Raw genomic sequence first — 25,175 nt, 5'->3', positions numbered from 1 at the left:
CAGGGATCCCTCCCAGATGTTTGAACCTTCGATCTTCGGCTTAACCTCTGCTAGTTTCACCTCCCAATTCAGGAGACCTCTCTGGAAGTTAAGAGTGTAGTGGAGACTTATCTGAAATCCCAAAACCTGGATTCTGCCAATACCTGTAGAACTTGGGGAAAGTGTCTTCTCTCTGGGGGTCAACTTCCCCTTCCGTAAAAGGGGGGGAGAGGGAGGGAGGCAGGGAAGGAAAGGAGGCGGGTGTACATCAGAGAATTGAAAGCTGGATAAGGTCCCTAGGATTCACCAGGTTTTAATCCTTTAAACATTTTCAAAATCTTGCCTTTCCCTATTTAGGGAAAACTGAGGCCCAGATAAGATAACTAATGCCCTTAGTTATCTGCCCAAGGTCAGATAGCCAGAATTGGAACAACTCGCTCTGTGATTCCAATTCTTTGCAATATACTACTCTAGATTATTGACTCAAGAGCACCAAGGAATAAAATTCAGGAAACCTGGCGTGTGGACCCAGTCCTAGTAAGTAGGCTTTCCCTGAAGGCACAGCTATTGGGTAAAGGTTTTCTCGGATGCTTTATTAAGTCTTCTACCTAAATCATACAAGAAATACATCACTACTTGCCACGGTGGATATGCCAAACTTAAGAATGGGCAGGGGTCAAATTAAATGCAGCCCTGTTTTAGAACCGAGGAAGTGACTTTCTCACAGTCACACAACCAAAAACAAACAAATCCTCTGAGCAGCTGGGTGTAGTGGAAAAACTGCTTGTCAAAAGATAATTTAAAAGGCCAAACTCCTGCCTCTTTCTGTGACCTTGGACAAATTATCTTCTTTGTGCCTCAATTTCTTTCTATGAAAATTATACTGGATGATGTCTAGCTCTAAATGCTATGATCCCACACACTGCTACTCCAGTGTCCAGCTGGTGATCAATAGTCATCCAAGGTTCTCAGGAGCCAATTCTAAGTCTGTCCTGACACAGTTCCTTCCAATCTCTCCAGGAGAGAGTAGGATTGGCTTTTGAACTGTCTGCTCCAGGTCAGGGCCACAGGCTCAGTATTTGTTTATCTTATACTAAATTTGATCCATACATTTTAGACCAGTGACCCCTTCCTTTTTCTCTTCTCAGCTCAGGCAAAGACGCCTTAGTTTGAAATTACTATGGAAAACTATAGAAAGAATACAGAATTGGGGGAAGGGAGAAAGTCTGAATTCAATTTTCACTTCTGCTACTAACAACCTTTATGTGATCTGGGTTAAGTTAAGAAATCTCTAAATTTCCACCATGGGTAAAATGAGGAATTTAGATTCCCAAAGCCTCTCAGGTTTCTTCCAACTTAAATCAATGACCTTCCCATTTCTCAAGATGAGGATCTTGTGTTACAAAGGCTAATACAAATGACTGGAGGCTTTAGTTCCTCCTCCTGGTATAAATTTACCTAGTGGTGTAAATTTACCTTGTTCCTAGTTGTGTCCCTAACCTGGCAGAGGCTGCCCCACCCCTACCTCCTCAGTTATTCTGACTGAGGGATGAAGAATAGAGTTCAAGAAATAGGAGGGGAGAGGGAAGACAGGTTGGGATTGCCCTCCCAGTCCCTAGGAAGTCCAGAGCTAGGGCCTGGATCTGGATTTCTTTATTAACAGACATGAGCACACGCCATTACAGAAGTTTGTGCTTTCCAAAAACAGTTACTAAACGTGAAAAAGGATACCAAGCGACAAGAGGAGGGCAGTTTGGGGGAAGGGGCTGGTTCCTGGGGGGAGGGAGTACCCCAACAGCCCTACTACCTAGGCCCCTCCCATGGCCCAGCTGGGGCCAAGGGGGCCATGTGAGCCATATAGAGGCCTCCAGCCCGGGACCTGCCCAGCAGGAGGGCAACATTAGAGAAGGCTGAAAGGCCAGGGCCAGGGGAGGATGGCAGATGGTCGAGACCCACTTCCATTCACTCAGGAGCCATTACAGGGATAGAGGAACTCTCCTTACTATTACCCTAAACTGTGTTGGCCTTCGTGCTCCACCTTGGCCTGCCCCCAGCTGGGTTCTTCCTGGGGGAAGGGGAAGGGAGGGGTCCCACGGAACCAGAGCCCACAGGGCCATTTATTGCCATGTTTTAAAATTCGTGCAAATTATCCAAGCCCTGGACAGAGAATGCAGTGAGTGATATTTTCAAGAAACAAAACAAAACAAAACGAAAATAGGAAAAGGATGTGTATAGGGAGAACCATTCTCCCCGGAGTCTGAAAGCAACTCCAGGGAGGGCTGGCCAGGACTGGGGTCTGGGCCTCTGATACAGGCCAAGAGAGCTGAAGGGGGGTACAGAAATCTACCTCCTCAACCCCAAGGGGTACGGAGGGGGAGGATGTGGAACAGCATCTCACTACCAACAGAGAGGAAAACCAGTCAACTGTACACTTTTCCTATCAACTTTTAAAAAAAAGGGAGAAAAGCTATAAAAGTCTGGCCCCCCCCCACGGGCAGGACAAGGGGATGGGGAGGTGGCCCCGTTCCGGGACAGGGGCCGGGAGTCCAGAGTCACCACCAACCAGGTGGAAATGCTGCGGGCGCAGGCGCGACGGGCCAGCTGGCATGGAGCCCAGAGAGCGGGCGGCCTTCACATGGTGTCTGCCTGGGGAGACCCAGCCCAAGGGCTAGACACTGCCTCCGAAGGCCTCCTCTTCCTCAGGCACAGGATCCGCATCCCAACAGGTAATATCAATCTCTGGTGGGAAAGTGCAAAGAGAGTCAGGAATCAAGCAGAACTAGCTGGACCCTCTTAGGGTCCCTAAATGTCCACTCTGTCACCCTTAGGATCATTGAGATTGAATCCAAATCCCTCACTTTACAAAAGAAAGTGAGAATTAAGAAAAGAATAAACTTGATTTGTTCAAGGTCACATGGCAGAATTGAGATTCGAACCCAGGTCCTTTCGTGTTCAATCCAGCTGTTATGTTAATGTCCGGTATTCTAAACTTTGACAGGCCCAGCCCTCTCCCAAGCCCACGCACACTCCTCCGCGCACGGCACCCACCTACAGGAGTCTTTTCTCAGGCCCTTCAGGCCTCGGTAAGAGAGGGAGAAGTGGGGAGGCGAAGAGCGCGCGCAGAGATCACCCACAAACTCACTCTCCCGCCATGGCCAGGATCTGAGCCTAATTCCTCATTTCTAAAATGGGGGGAGGGCAGGGGGAGAAATGAAACTCCTACATCCTGTGGTCTACTACCTAGGATCCAGGGAAACATCTCCAGGGCTTCCAAGAGCCCAGGAACTGAGCTTAGGGCGCAGGCACTGGGACCCAACACAGAAGTCCTGGCCAGCCCTCCATCCCACCCAACAGCTCACCTGGGGGTTTGTTGTAGAATACAGGAGGCGGGGCCTTAGCAGATAGCTCTTCTGATTGGGCAAACTCCTCATCTTGTGATTGGCTGAAATACCCCTCACTGGCCTGCATTGGGAAAACTCAAGGTCATCAGGCTCGGCTGGCCAGAAGTTTCACCTTTCCCCAAGGTGTGTTAATGTAGGCTGGGGGCGGGGGTGGGGAGGAGACTGTGTGGAGGGGAGGACCTACTGGGCCCTAGCAACCAGCCACAGGCAATCTCTTTGATGCCATCACTGGTGGCCAGGGAATTGAAGGGGCCTTGGTCAGGTCCTGAGCAAAATGACAAAGAGACCGGGCTGTGGGGGAGCCCTGAACCAGCCCCACATCAGGCAATTAGATTCAATGAAAGGTGCTGAGAGAGCCCTTAAGGGGGAAGGGCAACAGATGGAGTGGGGAGGTTCCAAGCAAGACCCTCAAGGGAGGGAAGAGGAAGAGATGCTGAAATAGATTGAGGGAAAAGAAATGATGGGGGAGGAGGGTGCAAAGAGAGCAAAGGCTCGGTGAATTCTGGAGTAGAAAAGAAAATCCAGGGGTTGTGGTCCTGGAGGTGGGGGGGGGCTGATATAGCCTAAGGGGGGAGGTGTGATAAGTGGGCCCAGTAAGGGAGGGGCATTGAGGGGGGGAACAGATAGAGCCCAGGGCTTACTCCCATACTAAAACCCAACAGCTTGTACCCCTTCCACCTTCTGCCTCCCCCAGATCAGGTTGCAGAAGGCCTCTCTCAGTCCCCCACCTGGGTCCCCTCCTTCTGGGTAGTTTCTCCATTGGTTAGCAAGTGGGCTTCCTGCTCTGGCTCCAGCTCCTCCAAGTCCATGGGCAGCGTCTCAGCCACCAGGACATCTTGCTCAGAGCCAGGGAGGGATCCCTCCATTCCACCCATATCAGGAGCTTCTCGGTCACCCTCCTCAGGGTCACAGAAGGTAGCTGGAGGCTCAGGCAGCTCATCGAAGTTTAGGAGGTTGGCACTGTTGTCAGCAGGCAGTATGGGGGGCTCCGGGGCCCCCTCCCCCAATGGAGGAGGCTCTGGGGGGGCTACTAATTCTGACTCTTCCAGTGTGGCTCCAGGCCCCTCCCGGGGCGGAGTTGGGGCCCTCAGATCGGCCTGCAGCTCCCATTCTTCAGGCTCAGGAGGGGCGACCCCATCACTCTGCCACAAGTCGATGAGACTTCCCTGAGTTGGTGCTTCAGGGGGGCCAGCAGGCTCAGCCAGCTCTGCTTCCTTGGAGCTCTCAGCAGAAGCTACTGGGGCTGCTGAGTCTGCAGCCCCCATCTTCTCTTTGGTCTCCAGGAACACTAAATCCTCCAGGGGTTCAGCTGTCTCTCCTGGGGGCTCCTTCTCCAACAAGGACTCCACAATGGGCTCTAGAGACAGGGGGAAAGGTCCTTCTGTGAGGGATGCTGGGGGTGGGGGGGAGTGAAGGGGGAGAAGGAAGATTGCTCTCAGGCACTTTTACCCAACCACTCAGCCCATCACAGGAACCCCAGGAACCAGACATCATCCATGGGCCTAGAAAGGGCACGGGTCTGGGAGTTACAAGGTCTGCCTTTGAATCCTGACTTTGCTAACGACAGAAGGGGAACTCTATTTCTTATTTTTCTCTCTCTCTCCAACTTTCTCCTTTCTCTTTATATCCCCAGAGTTCAGCACAGTGCCTGGCACACAGTAAACACGTGTGTTGGCTTTCTTGACTGAACGGGGTCCCATCTCAAAGGTGAGAGAAGCATAATAAGGAAGATTGGCCAGGGGTGCAGAGGAGACGCAAACTTCCCCTGGTGACCAGCAGAGGAAGCTCGCACCCAGTCCGACTCCAGAGGCAGAAAACCAGGATTGGAACCCTACATCCGACATGACCTCCCAGTTTCTCAGTTTCCCCATTAATAAAAAAGGTTAGCCTAGGTGGCTTCTAGATACCTTCCTGTTCTAGACCTATGATATTAAAGGGGATTATGGGGGAGGTCATGGTGCCCACCTCCTATGCCCTAGGAGCAGGAGAAAAGCAATCTTTCTGAAACTGAAGAATGATACCAGGCCCATTTCTGGAGGAAGAAAACCGTGGCTCCTCGAAGATAAGAGGCAGAGAATTATAGTGGGAAGAACATCAGTCTAGGCTCTGAGATCCCTAGGTGCCAATTCTGACTATCCATCATTACTGGACAAAGCTGCTTCTTATCTGTTTCTGTCTCTCCTCTCCATTTCTCTTTTGTTTCTCTTTCCTGTCTGTCTGCCTTTCTCTTTTTCTGTCTCCTCCTCTTGCACTTGCTCCAGAACTATAGTCCAAGGTTCCTCTACAGCAAGGCTGTTTACCCTTTATTTGTGTCCTGGACACTTCTGGCCATCTGCTGAAGCCCCTGGACCACTTCTCAGAATGTTTATACATGCATAAAATAAAATGTATAACATTGAAAAACAAAGTCAAAGATGTCATTTCTCTTTTCCCATTTAGCCTCGAGATCCATCCATCCGTCTCCTGCAGATCTGTAAAGCCCAGGTCCACAGAGGCTATGTTGCTTTCCCGTCCAGGGCATGTTCTAAGAGAAAGAATTAACTTCGGCCTCGGTGTCCCAGAATTTGTTGGGGGATCCTGACCTCCAGTCTGCAGGACAGAGCAGACCCCATTTCCTCTACCTCAGGGTTAACCATCACCAGCCTCAATCGCTTCCTCCATTCAAACTGCCGGACCAAGCATTATGACTTGGGTCCAGTTAGCCTTTGACAAGTACCTTAGATGTAGAGAGAAGGGGAGAGAGGGAGAGACAGACAGACAGACCCTGTGTGTCTCGGAGGGATGGTGCCAGTGAAGGCCCTCCTATTGGTCCCTCACCTCTGGAGAGAGGCTGTGGCTGTGAGGAGGTCACCTCATCCAGGGCTCGCTCAATCTGCTCCGCCACAGGCGTGGAGGCGGAGCTGGAGTCCGAAGGGCTCCGGGCAGCTGCCGCCAGGGCCCTCCTGTGGCTATCCATCTGGCTACCTGCGAGGAAGAACAATGGAGGCGCGTCAGGGAGGGGTCCCCGGGGGCGGGGGGCCGGGGCTAGGGCTGGGTGAGCGGCTCTCCTGGGTGGTCGGCTCCGTCTCATGTCCCCCTGGGCAGCAGGTGGGGGGCCTCCTCGCCTCCGGCCCCAGCTGGGGCCTCCCGACTCCTCCCTGGAGACAGGAAGAAACTGGGCTGGGGCAGAGAAGTCTGTCGCTTCTCCAGTGCCGGGGCAGTGAGCAGATCCCCGGTGCTCCCAAACCTCTGCTCCGAGCCCCCGCAGCGGCCCGGTGCTCGGCGGCCTGCAGGGCCCGTGGAAGCCAGCCCGGCCCTGGGGAGGGACGGGCAGTGGGGTCCTCACTGCAGTGGCCCCTGGGGAGAGGCGAGCGCGGGGTGGGGCCTGGGTGGGAGAGGGGGCGCTGGGATGAGGGGCCCTCCTCACCCCCCCACCGTGGCGTGGGAGCTGCTACCTACATGGGAAGGAAGAAGAAAGATTTGGGGTGCGGTGACAGGTGATATAGGGGAAGGGAGTCCGAGGAGGGGAAGAGGAAGAGGAGGAAGAGGAAGACGGCCCACTGTCCGGTCCCTTTATGAAAGGACAGTATGGACGACCTGCTAAAAGACAAAGACAGACGGAGACAGAGAGAGAGCAGAAGAGAAGAGTCAGTCTTCCCATGAAGAGGCCCTACCCCCAAGCCTTCCAGGAACCATCGGAAGAATCCCCCTTTGGTCCCCGGAGGTGGGGGCGACGCGGGCCCAGCAAGCCCTTGCCTTGGGCAGAGACCCCACCGCCAGGCAAGGCCGGTGTCCTAGGGACGCCGGCAGAGCGCCGTTCCAACCCCCGTCCCTGACGGCGTCGTGGGGTCCGGCTCCAGAGCTGGGAAGGCCCTTAGAGGCCACGCTCCAGCTCCGTTTCACCAAGGCACAGAGAGGTTGGGCGACGTGCTCAGCGTCAGTCACAAGCCTGGGGCGAGCGGGGCCATGCAGTGCAGCCGGTGGGATTAGTCAGGCTCGGGACCTCCTACCCCGGGACCCCCAGGCTCCTCAGCCAGCAGAGGGTCAAGCAGAGGGGGCCCAGCCCGACTGATGCCCGAGAGGCCAGGCCGCCGAGTGGGGCCGCCCGGGGGGACCCAGACAGACGGGGGGACTTGTGGAAGGCCGTTCCCTGCCCCCAGCCCTGCCCCAAGCCCACGCCTGTGTGCCCGCCGCCAGGCAGGCAGTGGGCGAGATGTGTGACCGGGCCTGGCCTTCCCCCCGCCCCTGCCCCGGCATCAGCGGGCTGGGGTAAGCAGGGTGAACTGCAGCCTAAAGCAGGGCTCCCCCAGTGCCAGGCGGAGGCCGCCGCAGGGGTCGGGGGACGGCCCTGACAATGTGGCGCAGCCTCAAAGCTCAAGGTGCCGGGCCCCCAGCGAGCCTAAGCCCACCTTGCGAGGAAAGCGGAAAGCCAGCAGTCCCACAGGGCAGCACCTCTGGAGAGACAGCCACAGCACACCACGGCCAGCTCATTCCCAAGCCCTGCCAGGCAGGCAACATTGAGGGAGGCGCCGGGGGCAGCCGGGGTCAAGGCGGGCCCGAGGGCGTCACCCCTGCCAGCGGCGAGGGCCCCCACCGCCCGTCCCGGCGGTCCTGGAGGGCAGTGCCTCAGGGGGGCTCCCCTCCGGGACGGGCCCCTGGGCCCCCTAACAACTGGGCGTGAGCCCGACCCTGAAACCCGTCCTCTCTCTACCTCCCCCTCCCACATGCAGTCACTCGGTACTTTCTCTTAGCTCAGGGATGGGCCTGCTTGGGGTTGGGGCAGGTCTGAGGAAGAGCTCTCCTAGTCCTTTACCACGATTCTGTTCCCTTTGAGCCCCTAGGAGGGAGAGCACCTGTGTGACTCCTGTTTGGTTCCAGGTGGGGCTCCTGGTGGGCCCAGATGAGGGAAAATCCCCCTGCAGAACGCCCTCCCTAGTCCCCTGGGAGTGGAGGGAAGTGGCTCTCCAGGGGCCAGGGCCAGAGGAGCTTCTCCCCAGGACTTAAGCAGCACCCTCGGCCAGAGGCCCGGGGGGAGCAGAGTGTGAGGATACCTGGCCTGTGGTTGAAGGGGGTGGGCATTTCACAGCCACTAGCTGAAGCCACTCGCTCCTGCTGCTTGAAGAATTCCCGGGGGTTGTCAGGTCTCTGGGCTATGATGGCAGCTGCCTCCTGCCGACCCAAAGGGAGTTCAGTCAGGGTCAGCAACCCAGCCCTTCCCCAAGGCTAAGGGACCCACCGGCCTCCGGACCCACCCCCTCCAAGGGCTCCACTCTCTGGGGGAAAGGACAGAAATTACAGCTCAAACGGACGCCCCCACAACTTCAGAACAAGGACCCCTCACCTCCACTTCTGATTCCGACTTCTTCATCTGAGCCTCTTCCTCCTCCTCGCGATGGTCCCCCTGGTAACCAAAGTACAAAGTCCTGGAGGCTCTAATCTTCCCTGACTCAACTCCCAAAGAACTCTGCCAGTGCCCCCAACCAGCTCTTCCATAACTTCTTCCTTTACAGCAGTGGCCCCACTGTTCTTCCAGCCCGGAGGCTTAACATTTCTGGGTTAATCTGGGTTATCTCCCAACATCTCTTCCCAAGTGTGTCCCTCTCCTTCCAAAGCGTCCTGCCCGTTCCATGCTGTCAGCGGCCTGCTCCAGACTCTTATCACTTCACACCTGATCTAACACCACAACCACTTGCACTCCAGACACCAGGAGGGAGAACAAGTTTCTTTAAGCACCTCAGCTATCAGGTCATTCTTCTTCACTGCCCACTCAAGAGCTGGTAATTATTCCTTCCTTTCTCTTTATCTCCTCCCCCTCTCAGTCTCAGTCTCTCTCTCCCCTCCCCACCAGTGTCCTCTTCCTTTCTCCCCTCCCTCTCCTGTCTCTCTCTCTCTCCCTCCTTTCTTCCTCCCTCCCTCCCTGTCTCTCTGTCTGTCTCCCTCCCTGTCTCTCCATCTCTCTTTCTCTGTCTCTCTCTCTCCCCGCCAATGTCCTCTTCCTTTCTCCCCTCCTCTCCTGTCTCCCTCTCATCCTTTCTTCATCTCTCTCTCTCTCCTGTCTCCCTCCCTCCCTCTTTTTCTCTATTTCTCTGTCTCTCTCTCTCTCTCTCCCTCCCAGTGTCCTCTTCCTTTCTCCCCTCCCTCTCCTGTCTCCCTCCCTCCCATCCTTTCTTCCTCTCTCCTCTGTCTCCCTTCCTCCCTCTCTGTCTATCTCTCTGTCTCTCTATCTCTCTCTCCCCCACTGTCTGTCTCCCTCCCATCCTTTCTTCCTCTCTCCATCTCCCTTCCTCCCTCTCTATCTCTCTGTCTCTCTCTCTCTGTCTCTTTCTCTCTCTCCCCCCCCCCCACTGTCCTCTTCCTTTCTCCCCTCCCTCTCCTGTCTCCCTCCCTCCCATCCTTTCTTCCTCTCTCCTCTGTCTCCCTTCCTCCCTCTCTATCTCTCTGTCTCTCTATCTCTCTCTGTCTCTTTCTCTCTCTCTCCCCCCCCACTGTCCTCTTCCTTTCTCCCCTCCCTCTCCTGTCTCCCTCCCTCCCATCCTTTCTTCCTCTCTCCCTCTGTCTCCCTTCCTCCCTCTCTGTCTATCTCTCTGTCTCTCTATCTCTCTCTCCCCCACTGTCTGTCTCCCTCCCATCCTTTCTTCCTCTCCCCCTCCCTGCCTCTCTCTCCCCTTCCCCCATTCTTCCTGTCTGTCTCTCTCCCTTTCTCCCCTCACAAACACCATGCATGCCAATTGTTTCCCATGCGAGTCTTGTTTTTCCAAACGGAGAGCTGTGTCCACCCTGGCTCTGCCTTAGCACTTCACCCCCAAGTAAGTGCTTGTGCCTCAGTCTCCTCATCCATAACAAGACCCGCACTCCCAGGCTCACTGAGAGGCTTTTGTGCAGCTTGGAGCTTTAGAGAAACGAGGTGTGACGGCACCCCTGCCCGCCAGGCAGAGAACAGGCCCGCGGGAGTGCGGCCCTGCCCCGAGGGCGAGGGCCAGCTCGGCTGCTGCTCCCCGCTGGCCCCCACAGCACACGGAGCCCACGCCGCTTCCTAGGGAGCCCACTCCGCCTCCACAACTTACAAAGATCGACTGTTCCTTCAATCTCTGCTTGGCTTCCTCGGCTTCCAAAGTCTGCTGTTTTCTCCTGAAAGCACAGCACGGCGAATGACTAAGGGAGGGAGGGGAGTGGGGACAGGGTGGGGACGGAACACGGAGACCTTATGCCTGGGAAAGCGAGTGATCTTTACCCACCCAGGCCCAGGCTTTTCCCAAGATCCCCTCGGCTGGTTAGAGAATAGGGTGAGCGCGCTTGGGGGCCTCGGCCTGGGGAGGGGAGTGAAAAGGAAGGAGGGCACGATGAGGGCAGAGTGGGATGGAGGCCTCAGGAGCCAGGCAGGCAGGCAGGGAGAAGGGGAAGGAGCGGCACCTGTGCTCCTCAATCTGCTGCTCCCTCTCCCGGTACCGCTTTTCCCTCTCCTCCTGTTCTAGGCGCTCCTGCTCCATCCGCTCCTGCTCAAACTTCAGCCTCTCATCCAGGGCCTTCTTCCTCTCCTCTTCCTTCCTCAGCTCCTCTTCTCTCTGTGGCCCAAGCACGGCACCCTCCCCGTTATCTGTCAGTCACAGGGCTCTCGCCCCCAGGACCCCCGGCCCTGAAACCGCCTCCCTTGCCTGTGGAGAGCTGCTCCAGCACAGTCTGCTGGGAGGGAGGGGCTCCTGGCCATTGGGGAATGGAAGAGAAGGCCCACGGAGAAAAGGATCGGGGGTCCCCTACCTTGGCCTGCTCCCAGAACTGCTCCCGATTAAGCCGTTTCATTTCCACAGCAGCATCTGTCTTCTGATAAGTGGTGCCCTGGGGGAGGGCGAAGGGGAGACAGGTAAGCAGTTGGACGGAGCAGGTGGGCAGAGAAAGAAAGGCCGGAGAGGGCAGCTCACCACAGGCTCAGCGTTCTCATCCTCCCTAAGCCGCAGTCGGTGCAGCACCGGGCTGGACAGGCGAGCCAGGCCGTTGGAAAGCCGCTGTCCAATAGCACCAGCATCTATGTCCTCCACGCTGCTGGCATTGACGATCACATCCACACCCTGTCAAGAACCCGGCTCCCTTCAGAGGGGTCTGGGCCCAGAGGGGGCCCAGGGAGGCACACCATTCCCCGCCCCCCTCCTCTCACCCCAAGGCCACACCTGAAAGAATTCAGCCACTTTGGCCACGTGGCTGGCACAGGCACACTTGCGGGCATCTGGCACATCCTCACCAACCTATAGAGGAGAGCAGGCAAGCAGGTCAGGGGCTCAGGCAAAAGCCGGGCTTCTGCAGGGGCTTTCACCGACCTTCCAGCCCCTCAACTGGAGAAGCAGCCCCTCATTCCCCCCCCTTCCCATCTCCGGCATCACAGAAAAACCAAGTCTCAGAGCTGAAAAGGGCCATCCAGGCAAGAGTCAGTAAGCATTTACTAAGTGCCTACTGTCTGTTAGAGACCATGCTAAATGGTGGGGGTTCAAAGAAAGGAGTTCAGTCTAATGGGCAGAAAACAAGCAAACAAAACTATACAATGATGATGCATATAGAAAAAAGAGAAAATAAATAACAGAAGAGAGGCACCTGTCTCCTCGACTGATACTCTCCTCATACAAGGTGTTCACCAAGTGGTTACCCAACCTCCCCAGGGATCCATGCCGCTTTGGGACAACACCAATTGTCAGAAATGGGTAGCACAGAAGATAGAGCACCTGACCTGTGGCCTCAATACTTACTAGCTATGTGACCTGTGTGTCCCTTAACCCCCACTGCACCTCAATTTCCCCACCTGTAAAATGAGCTGGAGAAGGAAAGAGCAAACTACTCCAGGATTTTTGCCCACAAAACTCCAAATGGGGTCACAAAGGGTTGGACACGAGTGAACAATTGTTAGGAAGTTTTTCTTTCTATTGAGCTAAAATCTGCCTTTCTCCTATGACTTAGTTCCACCCTTTTGAGAATAAGGAGAGGTCTAATCCTCACTGACCCTGGCCAAAGGAAAGTTAAGATAGCACCAAAAGAATGGAGGTCTGGGACACAAGTTGTAGTGCACTACACAACTATAAACTGTAGTTTATAGGCTATGTGACCCTGGGCAAGTCACTTAACCCCAACTGCCTCAGAAAAAAAAAAATGGAGGTCTGATAAAGTTCCTACAGTGGAAAATGGGATTCCTTAGAGAAAAATAGTATCTTGATTAGTATGATTTTGTACCTTCTGTCTGAGTTAAAGCAAAGGAATACTGTACCTAACAGCATTAACTAGTGACTGCACACAAACTGGGCCCTTTTACTTAAATCTCCAAATTGAGGTTTTGAGAGGAAATTTTTTTGGAGGGAGGGGCATCAAAACAAGTCAAAAAAATTCAATTTATTTTCAACCTATCTTGTACATATCTTATTTGTCCCTATTAGCTTATTTGAAGTTTCCCCCATTAGGATGCAAGCTCCTTGAGAGTGGGTCTGTCTTTTACTCTATTTCGTATCCTTGGATTTAGCAAAATGCCCAGCACGTAGAAAGTGTTTAATAAATGCTCACTGATGAAATGGTAGAGAGAACATTAGGAACTCATCTTCCTGAATTCAAATATGGCCTTAGACATATACTAGCTAGCTGCGTGACCCCAAGCAAATCACTTTACCCTATTTGCCTCAATTTCCTCATCTATAAAATGAGATAAAGAAATGGCAAACCATCAGAATATCCTTGCCAAGAAAATCCCAAAAGGGATCACAAAGAGTTAAACATGACTAAAAGGAAGAACAAAACTGACCAAGTGATTGAGAAGTCTCTCCCTCCTCCTTCCCTTCAAACTGAATCCAAGCCCCGAGTTTGGGACCTTAGGCTAACATTGACGTGTACTTTGGACTAGATTGTATGTGAGAGCCCTTCAAGGCTGAGATTCTGTGTCCTTACCATTATCCCCTATTAAATTTCATCTATTCAATTAAGCCTAGCTGATTAAGATCTTTTTGGATCTGGATTCTTATCATCCAGTGTATTAGCTATGCTTTTCTATCCTGCTTGACATCTAACTATCCAGCTAATCATCCTGGCTCTGTGCCATCAGTGAATTTGATAAGCTTTCTATTTATATCTTTGTCCAAGTATATGTTGGTTAATCAACCCAGATCAACTTGCTGAATTTATGGGCTGGTAAATCTTTGTTTAGGAATTTGTGTCTCATCAATTGGGGAAGAACTAACTGCCTCAGACTTCTGTGGACTAAAGCTAATCTGTACTGGAGCTGGGAAAAGCAATCTTCACCGAAGACTTGGTCCTTGTTCTTTTCTTCCCTTATTTGCTTTTCAGAGGTCAGAGCAACAGAGCTTCAAATGGCTCTAAGTCCCAGGAAAAAAGTCAACTTTGGGGTTTCTTTCTAGGTTTATGATTTCACAATTTCTATGATTAGCTAAGTGCTTTATGGGTTCCCTCCCATCCCCCCAAACTGCTAATCATTGTTATATTTTAAACCTGAAATGGGGTATGAGGAGGTATCTAGAACCCAAGTTCTGCAAATCACTCTTTTAGAGGAAGTTTCTGGGCAGCTCAAGCCTCGAGGTTGAGCAATCCAAACTTTTGAGTGTGATCCAGGCTTCTGGATAGAGGGGTTTTCCTGATAAGCACCAGCCTCTTGGAGAGAGATCCCAAAATTTTGCCTTCTATCAAAAGAAGCAGGAATCAATGGTTACTCTTAGTCTCTTGGGGAAAATGGCATCATATAAATCAGCAGGAAGTGATACCATGAGAGATCCCAAAATTTTGCCTTCTATCAAAAGAAGCAGGAATCAATGGATACTCCTAGTCTCTTGGGGAAAATGGCATCATATAAATCAGCAGGAAGTGATACCATGATACAGAGACGCAAAATACCTTGATTCTGTCTTGTCATCCCTATGAATTATTTAGACTGCACATCCAATCAAAAGGGAGTTTAGGAATAACAAATTCATAAGTTTTCAGGGCAGTCTAAACCACTAAGATTCAGGGAACTTAGAACCCTAGGAGTTAAAGGGACTCACCAAAAAAAGAAAATCGCATTGATTAGAGGCTACTGTGAATCCTCTCTGTCTAATGAAAAATATATTGTTGTCTTGAGTGCTTTTGTAAAAACTGAAATGTCTTTTACCGTAGCTGTGGAGACCTGGACTGGAGCCAACATTTGACCTATATCCTGAGATTTCAGAGAACAAACTGAGTAATTGGGGGGTAAGTTGAGCTAAAGGGTTACTATGAAGAGGCTATTTTCAAGATTGACTGGTCTGGCTAAGCCCAGAGCTTGGCGTGCTGGGTTATTCATGGGTGATACATAAATGGATAAAAACCAGAATTTGTCCTTTATCTTCCCAGCTACCCTAGAGCAATTTCCTGTTCTGGTCTCATCCCTTCCCTACCCCAGGAGAATAGAAATCCACAGGCTTCAGCAGTCTTTTCCAGCTGTAAATCCTAAAAATCCTATGACCTAGTCCATCCAACTTCATTTTCCAGATGATGATGAAGATCCACATCGGTGACATGACTGGCTAAAGACACATGAGTAGTAGAGGCCTTTTAAATGCAAACTCAGTGGTGTCTGCCCACTTAGCCCATCCCCTTGGCCCCCCACCTACCCAGTTGATGAGAACATATTTGGGGAGTGCAGCCTGGGAGTCCTTGACGCTGCAAAAGCCGTACATCACCTTCTGGTTCTCAAAGTGGCCCGAGAGCTCCTGTAGGCCACCCCCTGAAGCAAGCAGAGGACATAGGGGGTCTCATGTCAGGTTGACCATTTGAAAACGGGTGGGTCCCCAAATTCCCAACTCTTCCTTCAAAGAGAAGTCCCGGTGCTGAAAAAAAGCCCACCAGGGCAGCGCGCCCTCTTCAAGCTCACTGGATTCCTGGGTCCTATCTGACTCTGTATCTTCCTAAAATCTACCATCAAATCATTTTGTTTCCTCTCCCCACCCCCAACTCTCTTCCACCCCCCCTGCTTGATTTAGGAGGCCCCAGCTTATAATTATTACCTCCCTGGGGGAAAACCAAGGAAAAGAATCCAGAATTAAGGGGAAGGAGAATAAAACTGCCAAGAGAAAACCGAAGGGGGAGGGGTGCGTGGAGAAGCCTGGAATGAGGAATGGTGAGAATTCTTACCTCCTGACGCCGCTAACTTGAGGTCATCGGAATCGTCCTCGTATGTGTAAAGAGCCCTAGGGAGAGGGAGGGGGATAGGAGGAAAGGCTCAATGACTCTACAGGCTGGGGCGCCCCTCCCCTCCACGCCCACCTCTGTTCTCCAGGCCTAGGAGAAAATGGAGAGGAGGACTCGGGAGAAGGGGGGCTAATGGGAAATTGCTGGCAAGCAAGAAGCCTAGTCCAAGACAGTTGGGAACCTCCTAGGGGCGGGGTCTCAGCAGAGCTCATGTGGGGACCGGAGTAGTCCCTGAGAATGAGCCAGCAGGACATGCGGGGGGGAGGCAAAGAAAGGGGCTTGGGGAGGGGGGGAGCTCGCGATGGGGCCAATGCACTGGGCGTTACCATGGTAACACGCAGCCGGGGCCATTTCCTCGGAAGGAGGGAGGGAAGGAGTGGGGGAGGCAGGAAGCGCTGGCCTCCCAGTGCTCCCACTCTTCTCCTTTCCCAGTCTGCGTCCGCTGACCCTTGCCTCCACAAAAAAGCTCCAGTCCTGCTTGGAGGAGGCAGCTCGCAGGGCTGCATGGGATGCACCAAGGCCTGAAAGGGGGTGGGGTGGGGTGGGGTGGGACGAAGTTTCGAGCCCCGGAGCCAGGCCATAACCTTCCAGCCCGGGATGGACCATGATGGTTGGGATTTGAGGAAAGGCGCCTTAGTCAATGAGCCGCTGGGGTGTGCGATGGCACTGCCATGGAGACAGTTTCTTAGATACCGTTCCTTGGATACGGTTCCCCTCATTCCCCATTGGCTGGCCTGCCCAGAACGTACCTAGACCGTGCTGTGGTACCCGTGCCCCGCGTGTGCGCCCCACCCCCACCCGGGGGGGAGGGTTGGGAAGAGGTGGAAACGCATTTCCCCACTTCTCCCTTCCCCCCCCATATGGCAAACCCCAGCCGTCGGGCTCGGGCCCAAGTCCTCCGCACAAGCTGAGCTGAAGCTCACACACAAAGGGCTTGGAAGGAGAACTGGGCCGCCCCTTACCCTGAAAGTTCCTTCCTTCTACCGAACCCCAAAGGGATGGAATGGAAGTGTAGTCCGTCTCCTGCCCCATAGTCCCCTTCCAGTCCCAAGACCCCCTTTCCAAATCAGCCCTTCTTCCAGACCTTAATTTTAAGGGCCCTACTCTCTCCCAGACTCATCCTTCCTTCCAAGTAAGCTTCTCAGCCCTCAGCTACACTTCTTCCCCAACTCCCAATAGGCAAACATCCTGCCTTCTGCCCCCCCTTTTCTCCCCATCCCTACTCATTATCCCTAATCTATCTATATTCAGACTCTCCCAAAAGGGACCACTTCTCTTTTAGCAGCCAGCCTTGGTGGGGGGGAAGGAAAAACTGTAAACTAAAGAATTCTACCTCTCACCTCTGTACTCACTTTCTACACTGGGGCAAAAAAGGAGCCGGTCTGATCTACTATTCTACTTCTGACTTCCGGCTAGAAAATCTTCCCATCGCCTCCCCTATAAACTTTTTCAGCAAACCTGACCCCACCCCAACCTTTCCAGTTTCTAAGGGCCCCTCTTTAACCAGCAAGCTTTTCTAGGCCCATCCTGATGATTCAGCCTCACTGGTTTATTATCAGTTTTCACAATTCTCATTTTTTCAACCCTTTCAAGACCTTGGACTGGACAGTCAGGAGGTTTGGGTTTTAGTTTCAAGTCTGCCATTTACTTAGCATAGGATCTTGGCCAAGTCCTTTTCTCTCCTCAGGGTCTCAGCCTTTCTGCATAAGATCAGGGTGTTGGCTTCCATGATTAACATCTGTGATTTCTTTTTGCAGATGAAGCAGAAGCTGGAGAGATACTAAGGACTCCTCCCTAATCTACTGTGAGGGAGTGGTGAAAAGACAGGCCTAGGGAATTTCTGTGGTCCAGCCCCCACCCTAGTCCCCTCACTGGATTTTACTGAAATTGATAATGAGTCACATTTTCCTCTACAAGCCAGTTTCCCTAGCTTAGTACCTACAGCAGAAGCCTCCGGTCCCCCTATCTTCAATACCCTCACACCCCCAGGGGTTAGCTACAGGCAGGTAAGAGACCCAGGACATGCTAGGAAACAAAAGCTAGTCATTTTCCCATACTTAAAGGAGGTATCGGGACACTAGACCCATCCACCAGCCTACTACCTTGTCTTTTATTCTCCCACTGAAAGAGGTTGGTTTGTTCACCTATCAAATGGGAATAATCCCTGTACCACCTACCTCACCAGAAAAGCACTTTTAAGGCACTATAGAGATGTGAGTTAATATCACTGATTTCTCTTAGCTTCATTTTCCTCATCCGTAAGATGAAAATAATATCTAAACAATCTACTTCTTGGGATAGATATTGAACAAGCTCTTTATAAACTTTAAGATATCATCTTTTATATATGTAATATGGTATAGTGGGAATGGCCTTGGAGCTCTAATCCTGGCCCTGCTTGTTACTTCCCCCCATGTGACGCTGGCCAAGTCATTTGCCCTAGGTTGGGAGAGAGGAAAATAGATGATCTCTTTCAGCTCTAAATTTCTGATTCTGAAAATGATTATTCCTGAGATGGCCTGGATCTATGTGCCCTTAGGATTACTGAAAGGATGGAGGCAAAAAGAATGGAGGAGAAAGAAACTAGATGAAGTTTAGGAGGCCAGTGATTGACAACCTCAACCCCTTCCCTCCCTTCCTTCCTTTACAAAGCCCATTTCCTGTTACATCAGAATCCTGAGGGCTTCTTCCCTCCTGGATAGGCCTACCCCACCCCCAGACCCTCAAGAAAGGAATTGTGTGGGTCTGGGGAGTTCCTGGCAGCTACCAAATCAGCTGCAGCTGTTGTCTCTTTGAAAGCCCACCTGTGGCCCGGGTCAGAGGAAAGGGGCCCCTGGACAGCTGCTGCTCCCTTCCAGTCCCAGCGACCCCATTGAAAGCCATCCCAGCCACCCCCTCCTTAGTCCTCCAACCTGAAAACAATCTTAGAACTGGCAAAGGTCCTCTACCCGCCTCCACCTTCTTTCTTTCCAAAGGAGAAAATTAAGACCCACAAATGGGGAACTGACTTGTATAAGAACACATAGTGAGGCGGCAGCAGCAGGAACAGAATTCCCAGGACTCTGCCAGGGGGCAGAACTAGGTTGGTATTTAAATTCCAAGTTCCTGAAATATTTTGCCAAATGACTTTTCACAGTGCCTTCAAAAACACTATTGAGGTACCTTAAGGCACTGAACTCAAACTCTCTCTAGGTGACTGGGCAAATCATTTCACTTCTCTGAGCCTCAGTTTTCTCATCTGCAAAATGAGAAGATGGGTCTGCAAGTTTTCTAAATTCCCTTCCAATGTGAAGTGCATGATCCCATGATCTTCCTGGAGGGGCTTGCAGAGTGGCAGGTATATCTAACCTGACCCAGCTGAGTCCTCATGTGCCCTTTATGTCCACTTTGTTCCTTAGCTTCCATCATAGGCTGCCCAGGCAGTGACAGGGTAGAAATCAGGGCATCTTCAATCTCTGGCTTGCTCTAGGATCAGCCCCACTGGTCTCAGTTCCTGTCATTTCTGAAGTAAACCAGGGACATGTTAGCCAGAGCTATGGGTCCCTGAGCTGGGACTGGGGGCCAGGGCTAACAGAAAATGATCTCCCTAAGTGCCACCCACCCTCTGGTGTTTCCCTCACTTTGCATCCCGGGTCCTTCAAAATTAGTATTCTATACCCCTGGGGAAAACAGAGTCAAGATCTCCCTTTCACTCCCTCTCCACCTCATCCTCTAACCAAACTAAAGCTGGAAAAAGGGACCGCAGGTTTACCCAAGACACTGTCCTACCTTAAGGCCCCTCCCAGGGACTCTGCATCCCCTCCCCACCTCACTCATTGCCTGATAAATAAGCTTCCTGGTTTCATAGGCTCTAGAAAGCACCCTGATTTCCCACCTAAGGAAACAGGTTCAAAAGAAATTTTCCCAAAGTCGCCCAGAGCTGGCCTTTGCAGCCAGATCTTCTGACTCCTGTTACAAGTCCCTCTCCACCATCCACATCTCCCTCAATCTCACCATCCTGAAGTGAATCTCCCCTCAGCCCCCTTCCTAATCCAGATGGGATGTGACGCACAGGCTGTTGATGAATAACTTGATCTGGCTGCATGGACTGGGCTCTGTAGGCTGCCCATGGAGGCGGAAGACCCAGTGCTTGGGAATCCATTGCTTCTAATGATCAAGGGCCTGTGAGGGGGGGTTGGAGTACAACTACACCCCAAAATACCGAGCTCAGAGGGTGCTTTGTGGGGGTCTAAGTGCCAAGACTCTGGGTGTGGGGACTCACGGGAGCCCAAGGAAGAAAGGTAGTGCTAACAGGGCATTCCTCAGTTTCTGGATCAGGACAGTGACTGAAGTGGTTCTCCTGGAGTGGGGAAATGGTCAGTCATTAAGCATTTATTACATGCCTACTATGCGCCATGGAGCACTTTTTCCAAAGGATAAGTGTAGGCACGGATGGGTCCAGAGCTCAAGGAGAATGAAGGTGAATGGGCCAGTCTGCTGCCCAAAGATCTCAAATCATGGCCAGGAGACTGCTTAAATACTTCATCTTCCAGTTACGGCTTCATCCCATTTTCAAGAACAGGCAAGAAGTACAGTAAGGGGAGGGGGTGCAGAGAATTAGATTTAAAATGGCAGCAACTGAGTTTTAATCTTGGTTCTCACATTTATAACCTATGTGACCTTGGTTAGGCAACTTAATTTTCCTCTCCCAGCCTCAGTTTCCATATCTGTCAATAAGACTCCAACTAAGTGAACATTAAGCTCCCTTTCAGCTCTGAATCCTGATATATGGTCCACCCCCCACCAGTGTGTCCTGCTTCTCTAAGACCCTAAACAGCCCAAAACACTTATTCTGAGCAGCTTCTAGCGAGGGCCCCAGCCTTGTTATCCTGACTTGGCCTGGCTCACCCCACCAGCCTCTGCTACTGTCAGCTCAGCTCAGCTCTGCTGTTCCCTACCCAGGGGAGGCTGGGGCAAGAAAGGCGACCCACTCCCCATAGCTCGACCAGTTTGTACCCTCTTTATCATCAATAGCCCTATCCCCTGTGCTTGGGTCAGGGCAAGGAGAAGCAGTCTCCTACCAACTGGTCCCTGGGCAGCTAATTTTAGTAACTCCAATTTCCCTCCGGCCCTGGCCTCAGGCCAGTGGTGCAATGCTGGTGTGGCAGGAACCAGAGTGTGCATGATCCCCCCTCCCCCCAAATCCCCCAGGTCTAAACTTCCCATCAACCTCATCCTATCCAGAGCCAAATCCCATCTCAAGCCCTGAATTCCCCCCCAGTCTCACTTCAGAAGATGAAACCTAGGTCTCATCTTTTAGACTGAGAATACCTTGCTGGGAGGGAGGGGGGACATTCCAGGTAGTGGAAAGGGACCAAACTGAGGGGGGTAAGAGTACAGGAAGACTTCCTGGAAGGAAGGTATTTTAGGTAATAGCTATATACATGGGGCTTGGGTCTAGACTGGCCTCTCCCATCCTTGGGGAGCTTCAGGGCATTGAAAAAAAAGGCTACTCCTACTCAGAGATCCCCAGGTTTTTGCCCACTACACCCCCAATCCAGAAAACAAAGGGAAGAATGATCCCAAGCATAGAAGTCTGCTCAGAGGGTCCAGGGGAAGGGCAGAGCCTTCAGCCAGACCACAGCAGGTGGCAGCAGCCTCTCCCCGAGGCTGCCTTAAGACCAACAGCTGGGGCTGGAACTCCAGCTGCTGGAGCCATTTTGAGGGGCCCGCCCAACCCCTCAAGGCCTCTTGCCCCACCCCTCTCCACAAATCCCCCAGACTTGTAGCCACCTCCCCCAGAACCAGCCAGCTAGCTCACTACTCCTCCCCTACACACAGGCAGGTTAACTCATTGGGGTCCCTTCTAGACTCAAAGCCCCCACTTTGCTTTGCTAGCCCCTAGCTAACCATCCAGACTCAGAACTAGCTCAATGCCCACCCAAAAACAGGACTACTTCATGGGAGTCACCCTGGGGTCAAAGCTAGTTTCCCTTCTTCCCCCATGACTCAGAGTTAACTGATCTCTCATACATATCCCAGAATCAATTACTCCTCCTCCTTCCCCCCCATCCCAATCCACCATGGACATGAGTAGTTTGATCTCTTTACAGGGCTTACAGTTAACACACTGCCCCTACTCTAAGAATCTGATCTAATGCATTGTTATTAAAACTTCAAATTCATCGACTCTCCCCAATCTCAGTACTAGTTCAGCAGGGTTCATCCTCCAAATTTAGGACTAACTTGATTTTCCCGGACTCAAAACTAACTCAGAGACTTAATGGCACCCCCTCAGACTCCCAGTACTTAACAGCTGTTGTGTCTTTCTCTCTTGCTCAGGACAAAGGTTTACATATAGGGCTGGGATGTAGATACTCTGATCTGCCCTACTATCTCTCCATTTCCAAGTCCTGGTCTGGAATCCCAGAGAGATCCACTCTATAAAGCCTAGAGAGGAATTCTGTTCCCAGGGACCCCATCCCCTTCTAATCTCAGGAAATTTCCGGTCTGGAAGTTGGTTTATCCTATTCAATCCACAAAATGTGTATTAAATACCTACTATGTACAAAGCACAATAACATAGCTGGGCTACTGTGGGGCCACTCCCTTTACCCACGGTTCTTCTACAATGCATCCCACAGTAGGTTTTCTAGTTTTCTTACACTCATCTTCCTGGGTTCTCTCTCACCATAATAACCCCAGCACCAGGAAGGAGAAATGGTCCCCTTTTAGAGAGAATAAGAAACAGCCATCCCACCATCCCAACTCAGGGTAAGCTTATTGGGCTTGACTCTCCAGACTCGGGGATCGGAGGCCTCTCTACTCCTCTCCTTCACCCCTAGGTCCAGTCACATATGGCTTCCTAAAATCCAAGGAATTGGGGAAAGGGAAAAAAAAGTATCCGGAGACAGAAAGAGGAAGGCATGGGAGCAAAAGAATGAGATGCAATGAAGCAGGGAAGATGAGGAGCTCATATTCTGGACGTCGAAGTGGAATTCCCTGACGGGGATAAGTATGGGGTGATGGGGTAGTCTCAGTGAATATCTTTCAAAGATTCTCTCCCAGCTCTTAGATCCTCAAGAACATTCCTGGAGCTAGTTCCATACCTCCAATATTACTGCCCCAGACTCCACTCCCCCGACCCAATTCCCCAAGAAGAAAAGGGCCGGTGTGCGTGGAGAGGTACCCCCGGGGGGCGGGGCTCTAGAAAAGGGTTCCCCCAGCACCTAATCTCCAGATAGCAGCCCCAATCCTTCCCCTCCCCCTCCCCTCCTGACTTATCCCCTCGATCCCTCCTCCTCCCCACCGCGCCCTCCTTCTCCTCCTCCTCCCTCCCTCCCTCTTTCCCTCCTTCCTTTGTGCTGCCGGCTAGGGCCGGGCCAGGGCCCTCATTCAGCCGGGCAATAATGTCTCGGAGCCCAGGCCTGAGATACCACCCCCACCCACCCAACCCCAGCCGACTGGACTGGAAGGTGCCCTTGGCTGGCCCAGGAGCGCGCGCACACACACCTGCCCGAAGCTAGTCGACGGGCGGGGACATAGGGCCCGGGAACCTCCAAGGGAGAGAGTCCCCATGAGCTTTCCAGAGCCCGCGGGGCTGCACATCTGGATCTAATCTCCAATCTTCCAACCGAGCTTTCCTAGCCCTCCCCCCACCTACGACTCAACTCCGACCAGAGAGCCCCCCATTCACACACCCCAACTCCAAGCTGCTGGCCCCGCCCCACCCGGCCTGGCCCGGCCCCACCCGGAGCATCCCTCCGGAGGAACCCCCTCTCTCCCCAGCCAGATCGCACAAAGGCGGCCCCCTCCCCCCTCGGGCCCGGGCTAGTTTTGCCCAATGCACCATTTTCCGGGGCCCTCCAGGGGATCCCCGAAGCCCCTGCCCCGCCCAAGCTCCGGAGCCCACCCAATCCCCCCACCCACTGGACGGAAACACAAAGAGGCAGCCCCTTTTCCCGAGCCCAGGCGGGCAAGGAACAAAGGGTCCGGGGCTGGGGGCCCCGGGGGGCCAGGCCGGACCGCCGCTCACCAGTCGGCAGGGCAGTCCTCCTGGATCACCTCCTGGTACGCCGCCAGCAGCGCCAGGCGGTGGCCGCTGAAGCTGACAGTGGCCATGGTGCAGCCGGCGGGCCGGAGGCTGCAAAGGAGCCGGGGCCGGAGCCGAGAAAGCGGCGAGGGATCTGGCCGCTGCTTCTGCCGCTGCCTCTGAGAGAGACACTGCAGCGCAGCACAGCCCAGCACAGCACAGCCGGGGGAGGGGAGGGGAAGGGAAGGGAGGGGAGAAAAGGGGAGGGGAGGGGAGGGGAGAAAAGGAGGGAGGGAGGGGAGGGGAGGGAGAGAGAGCTGGGCAGGGAGGGGAGGGGGAGGGGGGAAGGAGAGGCAGGAGGGTGGGGGGCGCGATGCTCCGCCCGGCCCCAACTCCGCTCGGTCCTAGCGCCAGGCTCTACCTAAGCTGGACCCAGTGGGAGGGAGGAGGAGGAGTTACGCCCCCTACCCCCCCACACACCCTTGACAGCCTTCTTCCGATCCAGACTCCTGACCCCCAGCCTCATCACATGTCAATTCTCTCGTCCCTGTCATTGACCCCCTTCCAGTGGCACTACACCGTCAAGCATACAGCACAGGTACTTGGGCAACACTGCCGCAGCACTGCCCTCCCCCATCCAGCCCAGACATCTTCCCTCTCCCCACCTCCCTCAGGAACTCTGCCAGGGCTGAGGGCTTTTGTGATGCCTGTCTACACCCCGGGCCCACTCTGTGCTCAAGCGGTCCCCAATCCTCGTCCATCCTCATGGTCATTCTCAGGTTTGTCCCCATCATCCCACCTGTCTTCATTGCATCCTTACCCACAACCTCATCCCCCCGGCCACTCACAAATCATTCTCCTCCCTACCTTCTCCACAGCAACATCCCTGTTCCCATCCCACCACCAACCCTTGCCCATACCATCAACTCTTCAACTCATCCTTAACCTGCTTCTAACGCCTTCTCTGAACCTAATCTTGTCACCTGTCCTTTCCCATCTTCCCCACCCCCAAAACCAATCTCAATTCATTCCCAAGCCAAACCTTATCATCCTTGTCCCCATTCTATCTCCAACTGTATCTCTGCCCTTGACAATTTGATTCTTCAACCTATTTCATCCCTAACCCCATTTTCATTCTTTATCTTTCTTCAAAATCAATTTCAAGTCTTCATATCCTCATTCATCCTATTTCCTATCCCTGCCCCATCCTATCACTTTCTCAGTCCTGTCTGCCCTCATTCATAACCCTGATTCTATTCTTTTTTTAAGTAAAATTTTATTGACATCTTTTGTTTTTATATCTACATTCCTCCTCCTGTCTCTTCTTCTTCCCAAAAAGTCACCATTTATAACAAAGAATTCTACCTTTATCCTCTTCACTAATCCCATCCCAACTCTGCTTGTGCCCCACCCATCCCCATTATCTTGGTGAACATGTCTTATAGGAAACTGAAGATCCAGACCTGGAGATCGGAAGAAGCATTAATATGTTGGGAACCATGCCATAAAATTAATTGTTAAAGCCAGGTAAAGGGCTAATATCTTTGTGGAGAGGATAGAGAGAGAAAAGAGCCCAGAGTTATGGAGAAAGTGCTTTGTCAACATTTAAGTGCTATAGAAAT

At 52.7% G+C, this 25,175-nt stretch overlaps 1 protein-coding gene across 3 annotated transcripts; it reads right to left on the bottom strand.

Annotated features, from left to right (window-relative positions):
* Positions 1–1,616: 1,616 nt before the first annotated feature.
* Positions 1,617–23,807, bottom strand: DBN1 (drebrin 1). 3 transcript variants are annotated; one of them, XM_051979045.1, is made up of 15 exons: positions 23,557–23,807; positions 15,486–15,541; positions 14,966–15,078; positions 11,522–11,596; positions 11,276–11,422; positions 11,115–11,192; positions 10,770–10,921; positions 10,424–10,487; positions 8,701–8,760; positions 8,411–8,528; positions 6,819–6,956; positions 6,198–6,344; positions 4,109–4,737; positions 3,339–3,441; positions 1,617–2,718 (listed from the first exon to the last, which is right to left on the bottom strand). In XM_051979045.1, the coding sequence occupies exons 1-15, from the start codon at positions 23,640–23,642 to the stop codon at positions 2,648–2,650; spliced, it is 2,037 nt and encodes a 678-aa protein (XP_051835005.1). In that variant the 5' UTR covers positions 23,643–23,807; the 3' UTR covers positions 1,617–2,647. The 3 variants fall into 3 exon arrangements, with proteins under 3 accessions (XP_051835005.1, XP_051835004.1, XP_051835008.1); XM_051979044.1 differs by having other exon boundaries at positions 6,819–6,959; positions 23,557–23,805; XM_051979048.1 differs by lacking the exon at positions 6,819–6,956.
* Between the last annotated feature and the right edge of the window lie 1,368 nt (positions 23,808–25,175).

The sequence above is a fragment of the Antechinus flavipes genome, chromosome 2 (genome assembly GCF_016432865.1).
Source record: "Antechinus flavipes isolate AdamAnt ecotype Samford, QLD, Australia chromosome 2, AdamAnt_v2, whole genome shotgun sequence".
Classification (NCBI taxonomy): domain Eukaryota; kingdom Metazoa; phylum Chordata; class Mammalia; order Dasyuromorphia; family Dasyuridae; genus Antechinus; species Antechinus flavipes.
This window is presented reverse-complemented; position numbering and strand designations above follow the sequence as displayed.